Here is a 16,910-nt window from a genome sequence, read left to right on the forward strand (position 1 = left end):
GATCTGTCTGTATGATTTTGGGCAGACCAAACACAGAGAAATATTTTAGCAACTCTTTTAACACCACTCTGGCAGAAACTCCTCACATAGGGATAGCCTCCGGAAAACGAGTAGCTGCACACCTCATTGTTAAAAGATATTGATATCCACCTGTAGAGCGTACCAGTGGACCAACAATATCAACAATGACATGGTCAAATGGCGGGGCCACCACGGGAATGGGATACAAAGGAGCAGGAGGGATTTTCTGGTTGGGTTTACCAACCAGCTGACAGACCTTGCAGGTTTTACAAAAACTAACTACATCCCGCTTCAAGTGTTGACTTACACGGTTTAATGTTTTGGCCACCCCCATATGACCAGCTACACAGTCATGAGCTACACTCAAAATTGTATCTCTGTATTCAAGTGGCATCACAATCTGATGAACAGAGTTACCATGTTCTGGAACATCCACGTCCTCATTAGAACACCGTCCTGAAAGAAAAAACATTGTGGTTCTTCATCAATGTTAATATCAGATGAGGCAAAGCGGAATAAAGGGAGTAGTGACACATCTGCTTTTTGAACAGCAATCAATGTTGTGCGGGATAAGCACGCAGACTCCGACATAAGTTCATTAATTGTCCTATCAGGCTCAGATAGACCAGTGACGGATAATCGCTCTACTGATTCAGGAGATTTTTCAGACTCAAGATTCACAAAGAAAGAGTCAGACAGTTCATATTCAACAGGAGAAAAGGAGCGCCCGTCTTTCTTCGACATAGCGCGAGAAGAAACCGCAAATAACCTAGCAAATTACAGACCCATCCTAAAGCTTCCATTTATGTCAACAACAAAAAAAAATATTAGAAAAAGGCTCTTTCTTGCAAGAAAACGATATCTATGAAAAGTTTAAGTCTGGCTTTAGGCCACATCATAGTACAGAAACTGCGCTTGTTAGAATCACAAATGATCTACTTCTAGCTTCCGACCAAGGCTGTATCTCAATACTAGATTTGCTTGATCTTACCGCTGCGTTCGACACTATAGATCACACAATACTCTTGGATCGACTACAGAACTACACTGGTGTTCAAGGACAAGCGTTAAGCTGGTTCAGGTCATACTTATCTGACTGCTACCATTTCGTCTACTTAAATGGAGTAAAATCGATCATAACTTTGGCAAACTATGGAGTGCCACAGGGATCTGTGTTAGGCCCTCTGCTATTCTCAATATACAGTATATGCTGCCACTTGGTAATATTATAAGAAAACATGGAATTAGTTTCCATTGTTATGCTGATGACACTTAAATATATATTTCATCACGGCCAGATGAATACGCTAAACTATCCAAATTGACAGATTGTGTTAAAGATATAAAAGATTGGATGACGCGTAATTTTCTTTTATTAAATCCAGACAAGACAAGAGGTAATACTTATCGGTTCTAAAAAGCGTCCACAAAACCGTTTGCAGCACGACTTTAACATATTAGGATGCCCCGTTACTCTATGCGCTACAGTAAAAGACCTCGGTGTTACATTAGACTGCAACCTGTCCTTTGAAAATCATTTTTCTAGGGCTGTGAATCTTTGGGTAGACAGCAAATCGATTCCATTCACGATTCATAGGTTTTCGATTCGATTCAAGAACGATTTGTGCAAATTCAGAACGATTCAATTCGATGCGATTCAATTAATTCGATTCGATTCTTAATTTTTTATATGCATTATAGTATTATTTCAATGCTTCACCCAATGGGTCTTTTAGCCTACACAGCGGCCTTCGGGGGTCAGATAGTGGGGATTTTGTCCATTGTTAATGTTAGTTCATGTTTGTTTTTAATTTTAATGAATATATTATTATAAAAAAATTCTATGGCCTACAAATTAGCATTTGTAGAAACCTACCTAAGTAGCCAATATTTTGAAAAAGGCTTTTAAAGAAGTGCATTAAATGACTACATGCACAAATAAATGGAGACGTTTTCATTGGTTTCATTTTGCGTCCTCTCAGTGCACTCGTTAACATCTTTTCACTGGATTTTGCTCGCGCTCGGTCCCACTGCATTCTTGAGCGGTCCATGTTTGAGCTCTCCAGCTGAGTTCCTTGTACCAGGAACACTTTAAGGTTGTGTTTATATATTTTAAACCACTGAATCGATATAAAATTGCGATTAATTTGCTTCTTAGCCTTTTAAATCGATTATTCACATAAATAAACGATTCACGATTCAAAAAACATGTTTCAGGATTGATGCATACCCAGACAGCAAACTGACATTGAATCAACGTGGAAACGACGTCTCTCATGACATTGAAACAACGTTGATGTTACTCATCGAATTAACGTTGAACCAACGTCAGACGCGGCATTCTTCAAAGCTAAATGAAAATCGAAAATTGGTTTGCTTTCATAACGTTGAAACAACGTTGATTTCAAGTTGATTTTCCGTTAGTTTTGAACAAATGACGCGTCTGACGTTGGTTCAACGTTAATCTGATGAGCAAAACAATGTCAGATCAACGTTGTTTCGATGTCATGTTTCCACGTTGATTCAATGTCAGTTTGCTATCTGGGTATGCATCGTCAGGATTTATAATCGATGCATCGAGAAAACGAGTGAATCGTTACACCCCTACATATTTCATATGTTACAAAAACAGCCTTTTTCCACCTTAGAAACATTGCTAAGCTACGTAACATGCTATCTGTTTCTGATGCAGAAAAGTTAGTTCACGCATTCATGACCTCGAGACTAGATTACTGTAATGCTTTATTAGCCGGTTGTCCTGCATCCTCAATAAACAAGCTACAGTTAGTACAAAATGCAGCCGCTAGAGTTCTTACCCCAGACAGCAAACTGACATTGAATCAACGTGGAAACGACGTCTCTCATGACATTGAAACAATGTTGATTTTGCTCATCGAATTAACGTTGAACCAACGTCAGACGCGGCATTCTTCAAAGCTAAATGAAAATCGAAAATTGGTTTGCTTTCATAACGTTGAAACAACGCATTGATTTCAAGTTGATTTTGCGTTAGTTTTGAAAGAATGACGCGTCTGACGTTGGTTCAACGTTAATTCGATGAGCAAAACAATGTCAGATCAACGTTGTTTCGATGTCATATTTCCACGTTGATTCAATGTCAGTCTGCTATCTGGGACTAGATCAAGAAAATATGATCATATAACACCGATTCTATCATCACTTCATTAGTTACTTATAAAGTTCCATATTAATTACAAGGTATTGCTTTTGGCTTATAAAGCTCTAAATGGTTTAGGTCCAGCCTATTTAACGGATCTTCTATCGCCCTACTCTTTAAGATCACTAAATTCGAGGCTTCTGGTCATTCCTAGGATATTCAGATCCACCAAAGGAGGGAGAGCATTTTCACATTTAGCCCCGAAGCTCTGGAATAGCCTTCCTGATATTGTTGGTTGTTTAAAACTAGACTAAAGACGCATTTATTTAGCCAGGCATTCATATAGGAGGAGAACTGGCCCCCGACTTTTTTTTTTCTCCATCGGGTCACTTGATGGAGTTTTTCGGTTCCTTGCCACTGTTGCCTTTGGCTTGCTCAGTTGGGGATATTCAAATTAAATGACCCATCACACCATTGATCAGCTCTACCAAACCTGGTTGTCTTTTTTTTCCAGTTATAAACAAACACTGTGATGTTGTCTTGATTGATACTGTGAAGCAGCTTTGATACAATCTGTATTGTGAAAAGCGCTATAGAAATATATTTGACTTGACTTGACCTAACTTGAGTGAAAGAAGGAGAAGGAGAAGAGATGGGTCGAGAGGAAGAAGAAACAGGAGAAATCACAAGAAGACATGATCAGAGTGACATCATTACTGTCAATATAAGCCAGAAACGGTTTTCATCATCGTGTTTATTATGAAACATCCGTTGAAGAGTTGAAGATGATGAGGCTCCTCTCAGTCAGGATGAAGACCTGCAGTCTGTGTGATTAATATTCACGTTACTGAGGTTGATTATTCAGGATATCAAATTCCAGATAATGTTTCATCAATTATAAATGCCATAAGTCATTATTCAATTAACTGAGTGAAATGTCAAACTTACCACCATTAACGTGGTACTATGATCTTCTCCTTAGAAATAAAAAGAGTAAGTTGAAAAATGAAATGCCATGATGTTTATATTGTTCCATAAGTGGACCATAAGTTTCAACCGGCGCGCTCTCACCTCACAGCCCAGTTCTGATCTTGTAGTAAATGAATCCAGCCGCGGCGGTGGTGATTCCCAGCATCAGTCCGGCAGTTTCAACGGCCAATAAGAGCTTAACATTCAGCTCAAACTCCGGGACAGGAGGGTCTGCGAGAGACACACGTCGCTCTATTATCACAATAGCATTCAATAAACTATAGGCTAGCTGTGCATTAAACAGTTTTAAAGGGGTCGTCGGATGCCCATTTTCCACAAGTTGGTGTGATTCTTTCGTCTTCATGTAAAGATTGAAACATACTTTGGTTAAAAGTCCCCAATGGTTGTGAAAAACAACACACTCTTCACAGCGACCCGCTTTCAGCGCATGTCTCTTTAAATGATAATGAGCAACTGCCCACACAAACACACATTTTTATGCGAACCCCATATAAAAGTGAATTTAGCAATACTAAATTGTATTGCATGCCAGCCAATCAGAGTGTGTATTCAGACAGAGCATGCTATAAGTGTAATATACTGAACTGTTTCGTGTGTTGTATTGTTGTGTAGTTCTCTCGTACCCCAGTGGTAGACCATGGGCTTGCTGAAGCTGGCGTGCTCCACCACACAGGAGATCTGCTGTCCGGCTCGAGGAGTGTATTCCAGCTCGGAGTGGATCTGGTACAGCCAGTCTCCATTCGGCAGCTCCTCGGTGCTGGTCACATCAGACGTCACCAGCACACCGTCCTTATACCAGGACACTTTAATCTGCTCAGGGTAGAAGTCGTACACACTGCACATGACCAGAGCGGGGTGTGTGTCATCGCCCGGCATCACTGAGCGGAGCTTCACCCTCGGCTGCACTAAACCCAGGAGAGACACATGCTGAAATACATCTGAACCTCTTTAGAAGAAGAGCTCTGAGCAGAGGTGTCCCGTACCTGTTTTGTTGTAGACGGCTGCTTCTGTGACTTCAGCATTATGCCTGCAGAACACATCCACTTGAGCCCTGGTTTGCTGTAATAAGCTTGGGTCGTTGTTATAGTTCTCTGCGATTCTCACTCCAAACTCAGTAAACCCCACAAACTTCCCCACGGTGCTGTTGAACTTCACAAATGGATATTTATTGAAGTAGAAGCCTTCAATGTACACCATGTCACTGAGATCAGGGGAGCTGTAGATGCATTGTGTCCACTGGTGGAAATAATAGCCATCCGCTGAAAACATGAGATTATTTAAACAGTAAAAACACATTATTACACATAATTTAATATTACATATTAAAACATTTATACTAGGGGTGAGACGATACGCTTATCTCACGAGACGAGACACGAGATTGGGTTCACGAGAACGAGACGAGATTTTTGCATCCTCAATGACAAAATTCAAGACTGAATGGAATAGTATGCATGTGCATTTTACGATCTTTTAATAATGCACTATGCATGTCATTTCAGATCTACTTTATGAATTATCAAATGCATTGAAAGAAAACAATATACAAGCACTGTAAAAGGTTTTTATTGACTGGCTGTTCTCCTGTTTGATTTCACACGAGTCTCTTCAGACCTTACTGTACATTTAAGAGCTTCCAGAACTTCTGATTGAGGCTGTGTGTGTGTGTGTGTGTGTGTGTGACCTCCTAACTGATCTCATTGAAATCTGAAGTGCAAACAATAAGTGCAAGTGCAACTGTAATCAAAGTTAGTACACAGACTCTTTATAATTGTTTTGAAATAGCTGTTTTATTTTGCACCGGCAGTTACAGGGTTGATGCTGCGAGTTCATGAATGAGAAACGAGGCTGGTGTGTTTGTCTCTATGTTGTATGTCGAAGTGCAAACAGAGACCATAGTTGCAGATAAACACCGCAGTGATGGGTATTGGGAGATCAGGGAGCTTGTGTTTTACTTCGATACCACAACGAAAACTACTAGCCTGACTAATAAACTTCAAAAATTTTTTAACAAAAAGTATAAAAACCAGCAATAATAGTATCCGGCTGTAGATAAGACTGGAGCGCTGTATTCCAGGTTTGAATATAATAACTATAATATACAAGACTTAAGCTCGGAAACTTCAAAACGGACACCCATACATCATCAAGTATCATGAAAGTGCATCGTCTATATATGACTTTTTGAAGTCTGCAAAAGCATATAATCGCTTTGTATGGTAAACAGGCTGAATCATTAAATTCAATTCAGTTAAAGGTATAGCGGAGGATCTTTCCGAATTTTAGAGAAGACCCGCCCTCTCCAATTTTTTTTAAAAAATGCACATGCACAAACACAACACTCTTGCTCCCGAGAGGGAACGCCTATTACGCCTCGCGCAATTATGTTGCAAATTATAAACAAACTCAAAAACATTCATAAAAAAGACAACATGTCAAATGCCCTTCCGTGTTTTATTTACTTATTATACTGATCGATTGAGAGACCGAGGACTCAAGACATGATATGTACAACCCTGTATCACACGAAATACGTTCTGAGGAAACTATTTTGCAATCGCAATTACGTTAAATGGCAACATATAAGCAGTGCTATGTCTCATTGTCGTAGGTTTTAATATGTTATTTTTACACATAGTTGCATATGTAATGGAGAAGTAGCTTGTTGCATTTGTGTAATAATAAACACACAAGGTTTTAGAATATGAACACACAAGGTTTTAGAATATTTCAGCGTAATACCATTTACCATTTGGTCAAAAGGCTTTAGACGAATTGAGATGTTTACCGTGTCTATGCGGTGCATTGTGCCAGGGCTAGCATTGCTAAGTAGCTTGCATTAACTTTTACTAGTGATTTTAAATGGATTTCTCCAAATAGCGTGACAAACTTTACCTGTCTGGTAGAATCTTCGCGACTGCGGCATCAGTGAGAAGCCCAACCTGTGCTTTTAGCGCACGCCAGCGTGTGATATTCACCCAAAATCACTTTGGTCTTGTTTCTATATTCTGTGGCCTTTCTCTTCTTATCATACACTTCGTATACATTTTTTCTCTTTCGACCCTCAGCCATTTTCAAAGGAATGGCTGAAACCTAAACTCCGACATAATACACCTGAAAGTGAAAACTACATAGGGATGAGCACGTACGACGGCCTTACGTAAACATATCACCAGAATGATTGACACTTAGGTGGACCAATAGTATAGACTACCCACCCGGAAAAAGAAAATCCTCCGCTATACCTTTAATCAATAATTAAATTACAGAGGTGAACAATGACTTACATTTCATACACAAAGACTCGAGTCATAACTACAGTTTGTTCGTGTGTGTTTTGTAAAGCGGATTAATCTCACCTGCTCCCGTGAGTACGGACAGCATGAGAATGTGCTGGAAACTCCAGAGCCCTGGCACTGACATCTTCACACACACACACACACACACACACTCTATCACCACTGAGAGAGCCGAAACACTGTTCATCTTCATGTGACCAACATCTCAAACCACTGACCAATCAGACGCTCTTTCTACATGCGTCATCTGTTGCTGAGCAAAATCAAGCTTTCATTTCTAAAGCAGTTCAAATAACAGATTAAACACAACTAACCCATTTAAACTTACATTCCTGTTAGGGTTAGGACTAATTTCTTACATATCTAATCCCATGCCTCCGTAGCTAATTCCAAAACATCATTTTAGAGTTATAGTAACGGAGGCTTGAGCCACTGATAGCAGACTAATGATGGGGACACACAGTTACGACTCGCTGAAATATTCAAAGACCGACTGTTTCCATCGACTGAAGCAGGTCTTATTAAACACACACTGTGAACACAGACTGAACACGTGTTTGGGCATGATCAGTCAGAAGTATCAAATTACGTTCATAACGTGTGTCCTGCAGTTATTAGAGAGAGGAAGAGAGGGAGAGAGAGAGAGAGAGAGAGAGAGAGGGAGAGAGAGAGAGAGAGATTAAAACTTCATTTTAATTAATTCGTTCATTTCTGTTTTCTATGACAGTAGATAACCCAATAAATGAAACACACACAGCCCTTTTAAAAAGTAGGCCTATCAATAATTATTTATTTGTCATATTATCTGAATACGAAAATCCGTGCAGCAGTACTATTAATTTATTTATATAGCCTATTCAGTTTAATTTTCTATTTAGCCTATTATAGATAGGACTACATACATTATTTATTCAAAAAAAAAACTGTATGTGTCCATTGATTGTGAAGTCATTTCGACATCTAAGATTGCCAATCGCTTGAGCGCATGGGGCTGCATGTCTTCTCTTGTTATGAATCGTATCCTATTTTCCGTTATTAGAAGCCATGTTTCCATCCACTTGTCAATCGAATTATCTGAAGTTCGGTAAAAAAAACACATGCGAATAAAGCTGGTGAAAGTGTGTTTCCATCAAACGGCTTTAAAGCGAATAAAAACCTGTACGTTATGACGTCACATGCTGTTTTGCAATCACATTGGTATATCGAATTGATTTGAGACATTTTAAGGTGTTTTCATTTATTTTCGCACTGAATCGAACAACATTCAAGCAAACTTTTGCGAACAAAGTTTTGTTAGACAAAACGGATCGCGCCATCCACCAACAAATGATCAATATTTCACAAGTTGAAGGCTAATAATGCTTATGTGCCAGCTGATAGCGACACATTATTGGGATAATGTATGCGAGGCGGTTGTTGAAGGGGTTGTATGTATTCGCTATAACAACCGCCTATATTATCCTGCTTATTACATATAAATCAATCAAATAAATCAATAATTTGACACAAAATATTGACTTAAAAACAAGTTTATTGATTTAAAAACGAGTATTGCTTCTGCTAAAGAAAATAGTCTGTTCCGTCTCCATGGCAACGGTGTGTTAGTTAGCAACGCCGCAGTCTGTTAACCAGAAATAACAGACCACATTCAACATTACAATTCAACCAAGCCACGTAAAAACAAGCAAAACTAACGCAAGAAAACAGCGACGCTATAAACATTGCTATGATGATGACGATGCACGTATGCCCGACGACAGCGGAGGTGACTGTGGTTTGGGAACGACAGCGCTCCATCAGTTCTGGGAGATCGTGGTTCACGGAAACCCTTTGGTTGAAGCATCTTTTTGCTTTGTGTCTTTGTTGACATCCGCCATGTGTGCGCAAACAGACTGGCTGGAAATGAACTCGTCTTCTGACGTGTTGCAACCATAAAAGGGCATAAAACTTAATCGCAATTCATTATTTATTCGGCAAATAACGTTTCCATCAGCTTTTATCACATTAGCCGTATATCGATCAAGAGAAAATCCGATGAGACCGAACGTATTTCATTTGAGTCGATTTTCATGAAATTTCATCGAATTTTACTGTTTCCAGAAGGTATTTTTCATTCGATATCACTCAATTCGGATAAAAAAGTGTCGATGGAAACATGGCTACAGTTAACCACGCGCAGTGATATGGAACTGTAATGCGGTCAAACCTGCCGGAACTACTTTAGCCGTGCGTTTCCCTGAAAATAATTGCTCACCTGTAGAACGTTCTCAACCAATCAGAATCAAGCATTCACCAGCCCTGTAGTATAAACAAAGTTATTATGGGAGCAGCTAAAAAAATGAATGGGCCAAGAACATAAAACAAGAAAACCTGTGGTACTAGAAAGAGTATCAGGAACCCAGCAGAAGTAGCTACGACATTTAATCATTATTTTGATGACTCGGTTACAGTCATTTTTATTTACATTTGAGGTATGAATGATGATTATATCAGAGAGATTCTGTCCTGGTCTCTCTATTGTAAATGAAGTTAGATTACTGAGACGATCACCCTTTGTCTCTAATGGCTCAGCAAGACAGTCCTACCAGTCCCGTTCTCCTGCTTCAGTTTGAATAGTTATGATGATTGGCTATCACTCTCAGTCTAGGACAGGTTGAACTGGTATGCTTCATTTACATGCTCTCCGCCCCTAAATATATATTGTAAGGGAACGTTTCCTTAGTCAGACTTGTCTTGACGTGACTCCAGCTACCAACAGCTTGTGTTTCTCCATAAAGAATCCTGCTGAAGATGAAGTCTCCTGGTCTCCGCTTCTGAGTTTCCTACACATTAGAAGAAAAAAGTTCCCAACGAATGGACACCGCACACAGCAATGCTCAAAAACTTCAGCTTTTCACAAAAATTATGAATCACGTCAAGCATACTTTCCAAACACATAACCCTACACATGGAAAACAGCCATTGTGTCACCCATTTTTAAATCAGGAAACCCACAATTCGTCTCTAACTATAGACCTATAAGTATTTTACCTGCAATGTCTAAGGTCATTGAGAAAGGGACATCTGATCATATAAAAGACCATTTAAATAAAAGCTCTTTTATTCTTCACCCACTACAGTTTGGTTTCTGACTGAGTCAGCTAGTTGCTATTTTACTGATAAAATCAAGTTATCACTTGACAGCAATAGAATTGTAAGAGCAGTCTTTCTTGAGCTTAGAAAAGCATTCGATACAGTAAACTATAGTATACTACTGGCTAAATTATCCTCTTTTAATCTTTCAGATATCACAGACTGTAACATTCGTTTGTTCGTTGGGTCAAGTTGCTGTTCTCCCGAAGGAACACTTGACGAAGTGCTAATCCTGTCACAGCTTTTTGCTACCATATGCAAAAAAAGCGAGGCGCTGGAGAGCACAATTCGCTTGAATGCAAACTACATTTTCACTGTTAGATGGGAGAAATTCCTTTTAAAGAGTGTGTGAGTCTTGTCCTACACACATACGATGGGTCAGACGCCACTGCTAAGACTGCAGTTAAGATGTGAATACACTTTCGTCTGTGTAGTTTCCCCGTTCCCGTGTTGCCTGTGTTCCAGCTCATGGTTTTATCACGCACCAGTTTCTGTTCCAGTTATTGACCTCACTCTGTGTTTTTAAGCCTTTAGTTCCTCTCCGTTCTTTGCTTGGTTTGGTTTCTTCTTCTGTATGTGTATTGTATCTGTGTATCTTCTTTGTGAGGGAGAAACAGTCCTCCAGTTTTCTGCGACCGCTGAATAAAGTTAAAAATCAACAAAGTATTGCATTTTGTTTGCAATGCTGCATAATCCCCCATTTCACAGCAAAATGTTACAAAAATGACAAGATCTCTCAAAAAATAAATTAGAGTTTTCTACAATTGAACTATCCCTAGTTTAATGTGCATTATAATGCATTATTTAGATGAGGATACAAATGTCATGCAGGTTATGTCAGTGGTCTATCTGTCAGCCATAGACATAGAAATAGAAAGAATTTTGCAAACTCGTTAATTCATCTAAATCAACGACTTGTATGCTAGACCCTATACCAGAGCCGGCCCGAGCCTTTGGGGGCCCTAAGCAGAATTGGATTTGGGGGCCCCTCCCACTACGCAAAGTCAAAGTCACCTGTGCTTGACGATTATTGACACAAATGTCACACAATAATGTTACATTATAAATAGGGATGTCCCGATCAGGTTTTTTTGCCCTCGAGTCCGAGTCATTTCATTTTGAGTATCTACTGCCGATACCGAGTCCCGATCCGATACTTCAATAATATATCCAAAAAAGAATAAATAAGAGCGAAAAAAACAGATCCAGATTCCAGGATGCTCCTAAAATTTTATGTAATTAGTCTTATTTTAACATTTGACAACTCTGTTAACAAACAGAGCACTTCTGTGCGGTAGCTTGAACAATCAGATAATAGACATAAATTCTTCACTTTTGCACTTTAGTGCAAAAGTATATATATATATATATATAAAGTCTAATATAAAATCAAATAGCACTCATTATGATCATTTGTGCTACCTTGGCTGAGATGTCCTCCGGCTTCTCACAATCAAGGGGCATTTTCTCTCTTCTTCAAACTGTCCTGCAGCGTGAGTCGACTCGTCTTCGGCGGGGTTGCCTGGGTGAACTCGCTGTATTGTGTCGGGTGTTTGTTTTTGACGAGCCGTATCAGGTTTGTTGTGTTAAATGTAGCCTTTATCTTTCCACCTCTTGAGATCCCAAGTGTACATATCTCACAGTTTGCTATGGTAATGTTGTTGTCATCAACTTAAAGTTATGCATAATACTGATAAAGACACTGTCAGCAGTATTGACAGCAAAATAGACCACAGAATATTTTGTTCTGTATTGACAGGTGGAATATTTGAAAATTAATAATTATTTATTTATTTTTTAATTATAGCCTATTTATATCAGAATTTGTCAAAACCTAGACTTTCAACCATCGACATTTAATTTATTAATATGTATTCGTGTACAAAATAACATCTTTTCCTATTCTATTTCTGCCTGGAAACTTCTAACCCTTGAGTGTCGCGTGAAAATAGGCGTCGGTTCTATTTCTAGCATGCGCGCGTTTTCCGCGCGGCTCGAGCTCCCATGAGACGCGCGTGTCACTCAAGCAGTCTGCAAGCTCTAACCTGTTAACATGGGAATCGGGAGGTAACATCCGATCGAGTCTGAAACCATGTGATATGGCTCGATTTCCGATCACTTGGTCGGATCGGGACATCTCTAATTACAAATGAATACAGTGTATTAATACAAAATTAAAATTTTATAAAAAATAGATGCATGCTTAAATAAAAAAGGTTTAACTTTAATGTTACTCTTTTACTAACTCTTTGAAACTTCTTAAAACAAACTGTCTCAAAACATATAAAAATAAATTATTTAAATTAATCGATGTGAGAAGAACAGGACAGCATTCGTCAGTTTCAATGACAGCAAATTAAACAACAAAAGCCTTAATATTTGAAAAGTTCAAATATGCAGGGAAATATATGAAATCAAATGTCTCAACAGTTCAATTTCAAAATTCTAAATGAAAATAAAATATTTGCTTTCTCAAATTCAATTATATACACTTTTTCTTGTTTAAACTGCCTCAACAGTCATTTATTATATAGTGTCCAGATAAAGGATACGACGTATGACGGAAAATGAAGCGTCCCACAGTGCTTTTCACTCTCTGTCGTTCAATGTGCACCAACGACCAACGAAAGCGCTCCGGAGAAAGAAGAAGAAAGTTTATCAGGAAGTCAATAACAAGTCAATAAAAAATGCATATTTTGTGGTTAAACTGAACTGAGTTTGAGGAGTGTGTGAATGGTAGTTGTTTTTTTCCGTTGTTTAGTTCAGCAGGGTCACAGACTGCAGCAGTTAGTTGGTGTGTGGACGTTTAATAGGGAAGTTGTGTGTGGAAATTACAGAAATTTGATCAGTTTGGGTCGGGAACATGTCAGTGCTTTTTGAGTGTGGTAGGGCGAACACAGACACTCTTTTGTCTGCTGTGTCACATTTAGGTTTTTACATGATGAAGAAGTGAAAAAAAATACTGAGTACTTCACCTATGATATTGATGGGGTGGTAGTGCAGGTCAGGGAGTTGTGTGGTGTGGTTGGACGTGTGCATTTTCTGTTCCTCCTTGAATTTCATGTGCACATGCTAAAAGAGCACTTTGAGATCATCAGGAAGCATGTTAAGCTGAGCACACTGTCTCAGAAACATATATCTGCTGGACACTGATGGTGGGGTATTTTCTGAATATGTCTGTTATGCCCCCCAAAAAGGGTACAATAGATGCAATGTTCATTGACAAGTACACTGCCAAGGCAAAAACTGCTGGCATGCTCAATGCAGTTGGTGGTGGGCAACAGAGGGAGTCTCCTTTCAGCCCTGTCCATCAATGAGACCGCCAACTTCTCGTCTAATCTCGACCATAGGGATCTGGACATCTCCAGGGCACTACGAGCTGGGTTACACACTAACCTTTGTTCAGTTGTATGCCAACACACCACATAACCGATTGTCAAAGGTTAGTGTGCACAGTTAGTGGGTGCGTGGTGACCTGTGGTTTGTGTCAGCCAAGGCACAGGAAAACAATGCGGGCTAGGGCAGACACTTACATGTCAGATATGTGTCTGAAGTTAGGGCCCACAGTGAAGGCTCGAATTGAGCAGGTTGCTCTTCTTGAGGAAAACGTCCACTGTGCCATGGACAGTGAGAGCACATTTGATGAGGAAGGGTTTGCCAGTCTCATTAGGAACAAGCCTTTGCTTGTGCCCTTTAGTGATGCACGTCCCGACGCTGGGGTCATGTGTGTGGTGCAGAGCGTGGCCCAGTACATGGTAGGGAACCTCAGGTCCCTGTTTGAGAACAATTTGGGAAAGGGTGGCTATGAGCAGACATGGGCAGCCTACCAGTGTGAGCTTGGGCTGGAGGAGCTCTTCTTTGGCCACCCGTTCTCCACACATGATTGTCAGTATAGTGTGAGTCTGGGCAGCCTAACATGTGTCCGTGGGTTTGCTGCTTTAGCCCCTGTCAGCAGTGCGAGTGCTGGAATTGCTCCACCTCCACCTACAGTGTAGCTAACAATAAAAAAGTCAGTTGGAACTTCAAGGATCTTTGGGAGACTTTGGAAAACCCATCGGTGGAGGCTCGAGCAGTGAGCCTGGTTGGTGATGTCTGTTTGGAGATGGAGCAGAGGGGGCTTTGCTTCATCCGAAACACACAGAAATACATGGACCATGGAATGCCATGGGTAAAGGAAGTGCTGCTGAAGCTGCCTAAGTCCCTGAAAGACAAGGAGCTTGTGAAAGTGAGGACTTTTGTCAGCTCAACTGCCTTAATACAGACTGGAGACTTCATTCAGTGGTTTGCTTGAGGAGCTTCCTGTGACCCAGGCACTTTTGAGGAGTTTGCAGGTTCTGTCACGTTTTTTACGGCCTAGGGTCTACGGCTTGAAGCTGTGGGCCCTACATGAGACGATCCCACACAGGTTACGTGTCCCCCTATTTTCTGAGCCAGATCTGAAATGATACCCCCTGACGACTCAGGAGTAACAACACGTTCAACATCAGGGCGTATGATTGGGCTGGACCTACAGAAAAACCAATCGCTGAATCGGCTGTGTGCACACGGTCAAGTCCCAAATTAGCTAACGCTCTCCCTCTCCCATAACAACGTGTAAATTCAGACACACCCTCATTTCGATAAATTTCAGGCCCACGACCTCTGTCCTAGTGGAAAAGTGACATTAGATTGTTTCACAGGACTGAAATCGTCTTTGCTAGGATCCTCAAACATGTTTCAATTTGTGAAATGAAACAGATAAAACATGTAAAAATGACAGCAAATTATATGACACAAACAGCAAAACCTTAATATTTGAAAAGTTCAAATATGCAGGGAAATATATGAAATCAAATGCCTCAACAGTTCTCAATGAACATAAAATATTTGCTTTCTCAAAATCAGTCATACACTTTTTCTTGTTTAAACTGCCTCAACAGTTATAGTGTACAGATAAAGGATACGATGCATTAAGGAAACTGAAGCGTCCCGCAGTGCTTTTCGCAGCCTCACGACCAACGAAAGCGCTCCGGAGAAAGAAGAAAAAAGTTTATCAGGAAGTCAATAACTGTTTACCGTTGCTTTAAGATGCAACAGTTCGTCCCGCGATGTCACACGCTGTTCATCTCACACACGCGCCCTCCTTATGCGCGAGCTGGAGCCGCCACGAGTGATTGCGATGAGGAAGAAGATCGACGAGGAAGATCGGCGAAGCGTTCACACAACCACGGCGATCGGCGAAGCGCTGATCCGAAATGATCACGGCACCAAGTGCAACTGGTCTCTTTTCTGCGTTGTGTTTCTCATAGATGTGAGAAGAACAGGACAGCATTCGGCTGTTTCAATGATCTTTTATTCCTGATATACAAACAGCCTCTTAGTGAGAGTCGCCCTCGTTAGCGCTATCAAACAAATGTGATGTACACTTGTCACATGTGCTCTCATTTCACATTTAGGCCCAGATGTTAAAACATCACTTAATCGGGAGGAAATGACGAAAATAGCCACACAGAGAGGGGGCTGGGCGATATGGCCAAAAGATCATAGTCAAATGGCGATATATAGCTTATCTCGGTACTTTCTACGTTTTCCATTTAGATAAAGAAAATCTTTATATTTAAAAAATATATATATATTTCACATTCTGCCCAATGATATCCTACAAACAATGTTGATATTGAAGGATATGGAAACAAATATAATATAGGCTATGCAATATATTATGTGCAAAAAGCTTTTGTTTTTAAATTGACTAAAGGCTAAACTAAAAATGAAAATAAAAACAAAAACAAAAGCACAAACTAATTATATTAGCCTGCATTTGATTACCCCATTATAATGGTCACTTTCATTAAAAATATATACTTGTAGGTTTAAAATTCCAGATATGGCAGATTTATTTTCTCCAACAACAAATATTTTAGCAATATGTTTATTTTAGTCAGAATTATTGCGTACTATAGTACGTAGTGCTATATTTATTATTCAGGGTTCCCACGGGTTTCTGGAATGTCAAGGAAGGTCTATTCCAGACATTGAAAGTCAGGGAATTTTATATATTTTTTGTCCAAGTCATGGAATATCAGGGAATTTAGTTTGTTGCTTTAAATTTTTGATAAGTTTCCATTTATCAAAATGTAATTTTTCTATAGTCTACTGATTTTTTCACACTTTCTGCATTTTTGTGCTTAGGCTATTTTGAGCGCCATTTTATTCCCTTCCCGCTCAATTGGAAAACAGTTAGTTAACAGGTACGGGTGACTGCACTCGACTGGTGAACATCATGCCTGGAAAACATAAAATTTCAGGAGCTTTGGTTAGAAAATGAACCATTTAAAGACTGGGTATTAAAAGTAGACGACAGAAAAGCT

The 16,910-nt window shown here is 39.7% G+C and overlaps 1 protein-coding gene across 1 annotated transcript; it reads right to left on the reverse strand.

The window, feature by feature from the left end:
- Nucleotides 1–3,875: 3,875 nt before the first annotated feature.
- LOC120486215 (H-2 class II histocompatibility antigen, E-S beta chain) lies at nt 3,876–7,906 on the reverse strand. The gene is made up of 6 exons (XM_039682102.2): nt 7,489–7,906; nt 5,113–5,388; nt 4,753–5,034; nt 4,211–4,339; nt 4,088–4,116; nt 3,876–3,963 (listed from the first exon to the last, which is right to left on the reverse strand). Exons 1-4 carry the CDS (start codon nt 7,619–7,621, stop codon nt 4,212–4,214), a joined length of 819 nt encoding a protein of 272 aa, XP_039538036.2. The 5' UTR covers nt 7,622–7,906; the 3' UTR covers nt 3,876–3,963; nt 4,088–4,116; nt 4,211.
- Nucleotides 7,907–16,910: the final 9,004 nt, after the last annotated feature.

Source organism: Pimephales promelas, chromosome 20 (genome assembly GCF_988280905.1).
Source record: "Pimephales promelas chromosome 20, fPimPro1.hap1.1, whole genome shotgun sequence".
Classification (NCBI taxonomy): Eukaryota; Metazoa; Chordata; class Actinopteri; order Cypriniformes; family Leuciscidae; genus Pimephales; species Pimephales promelas.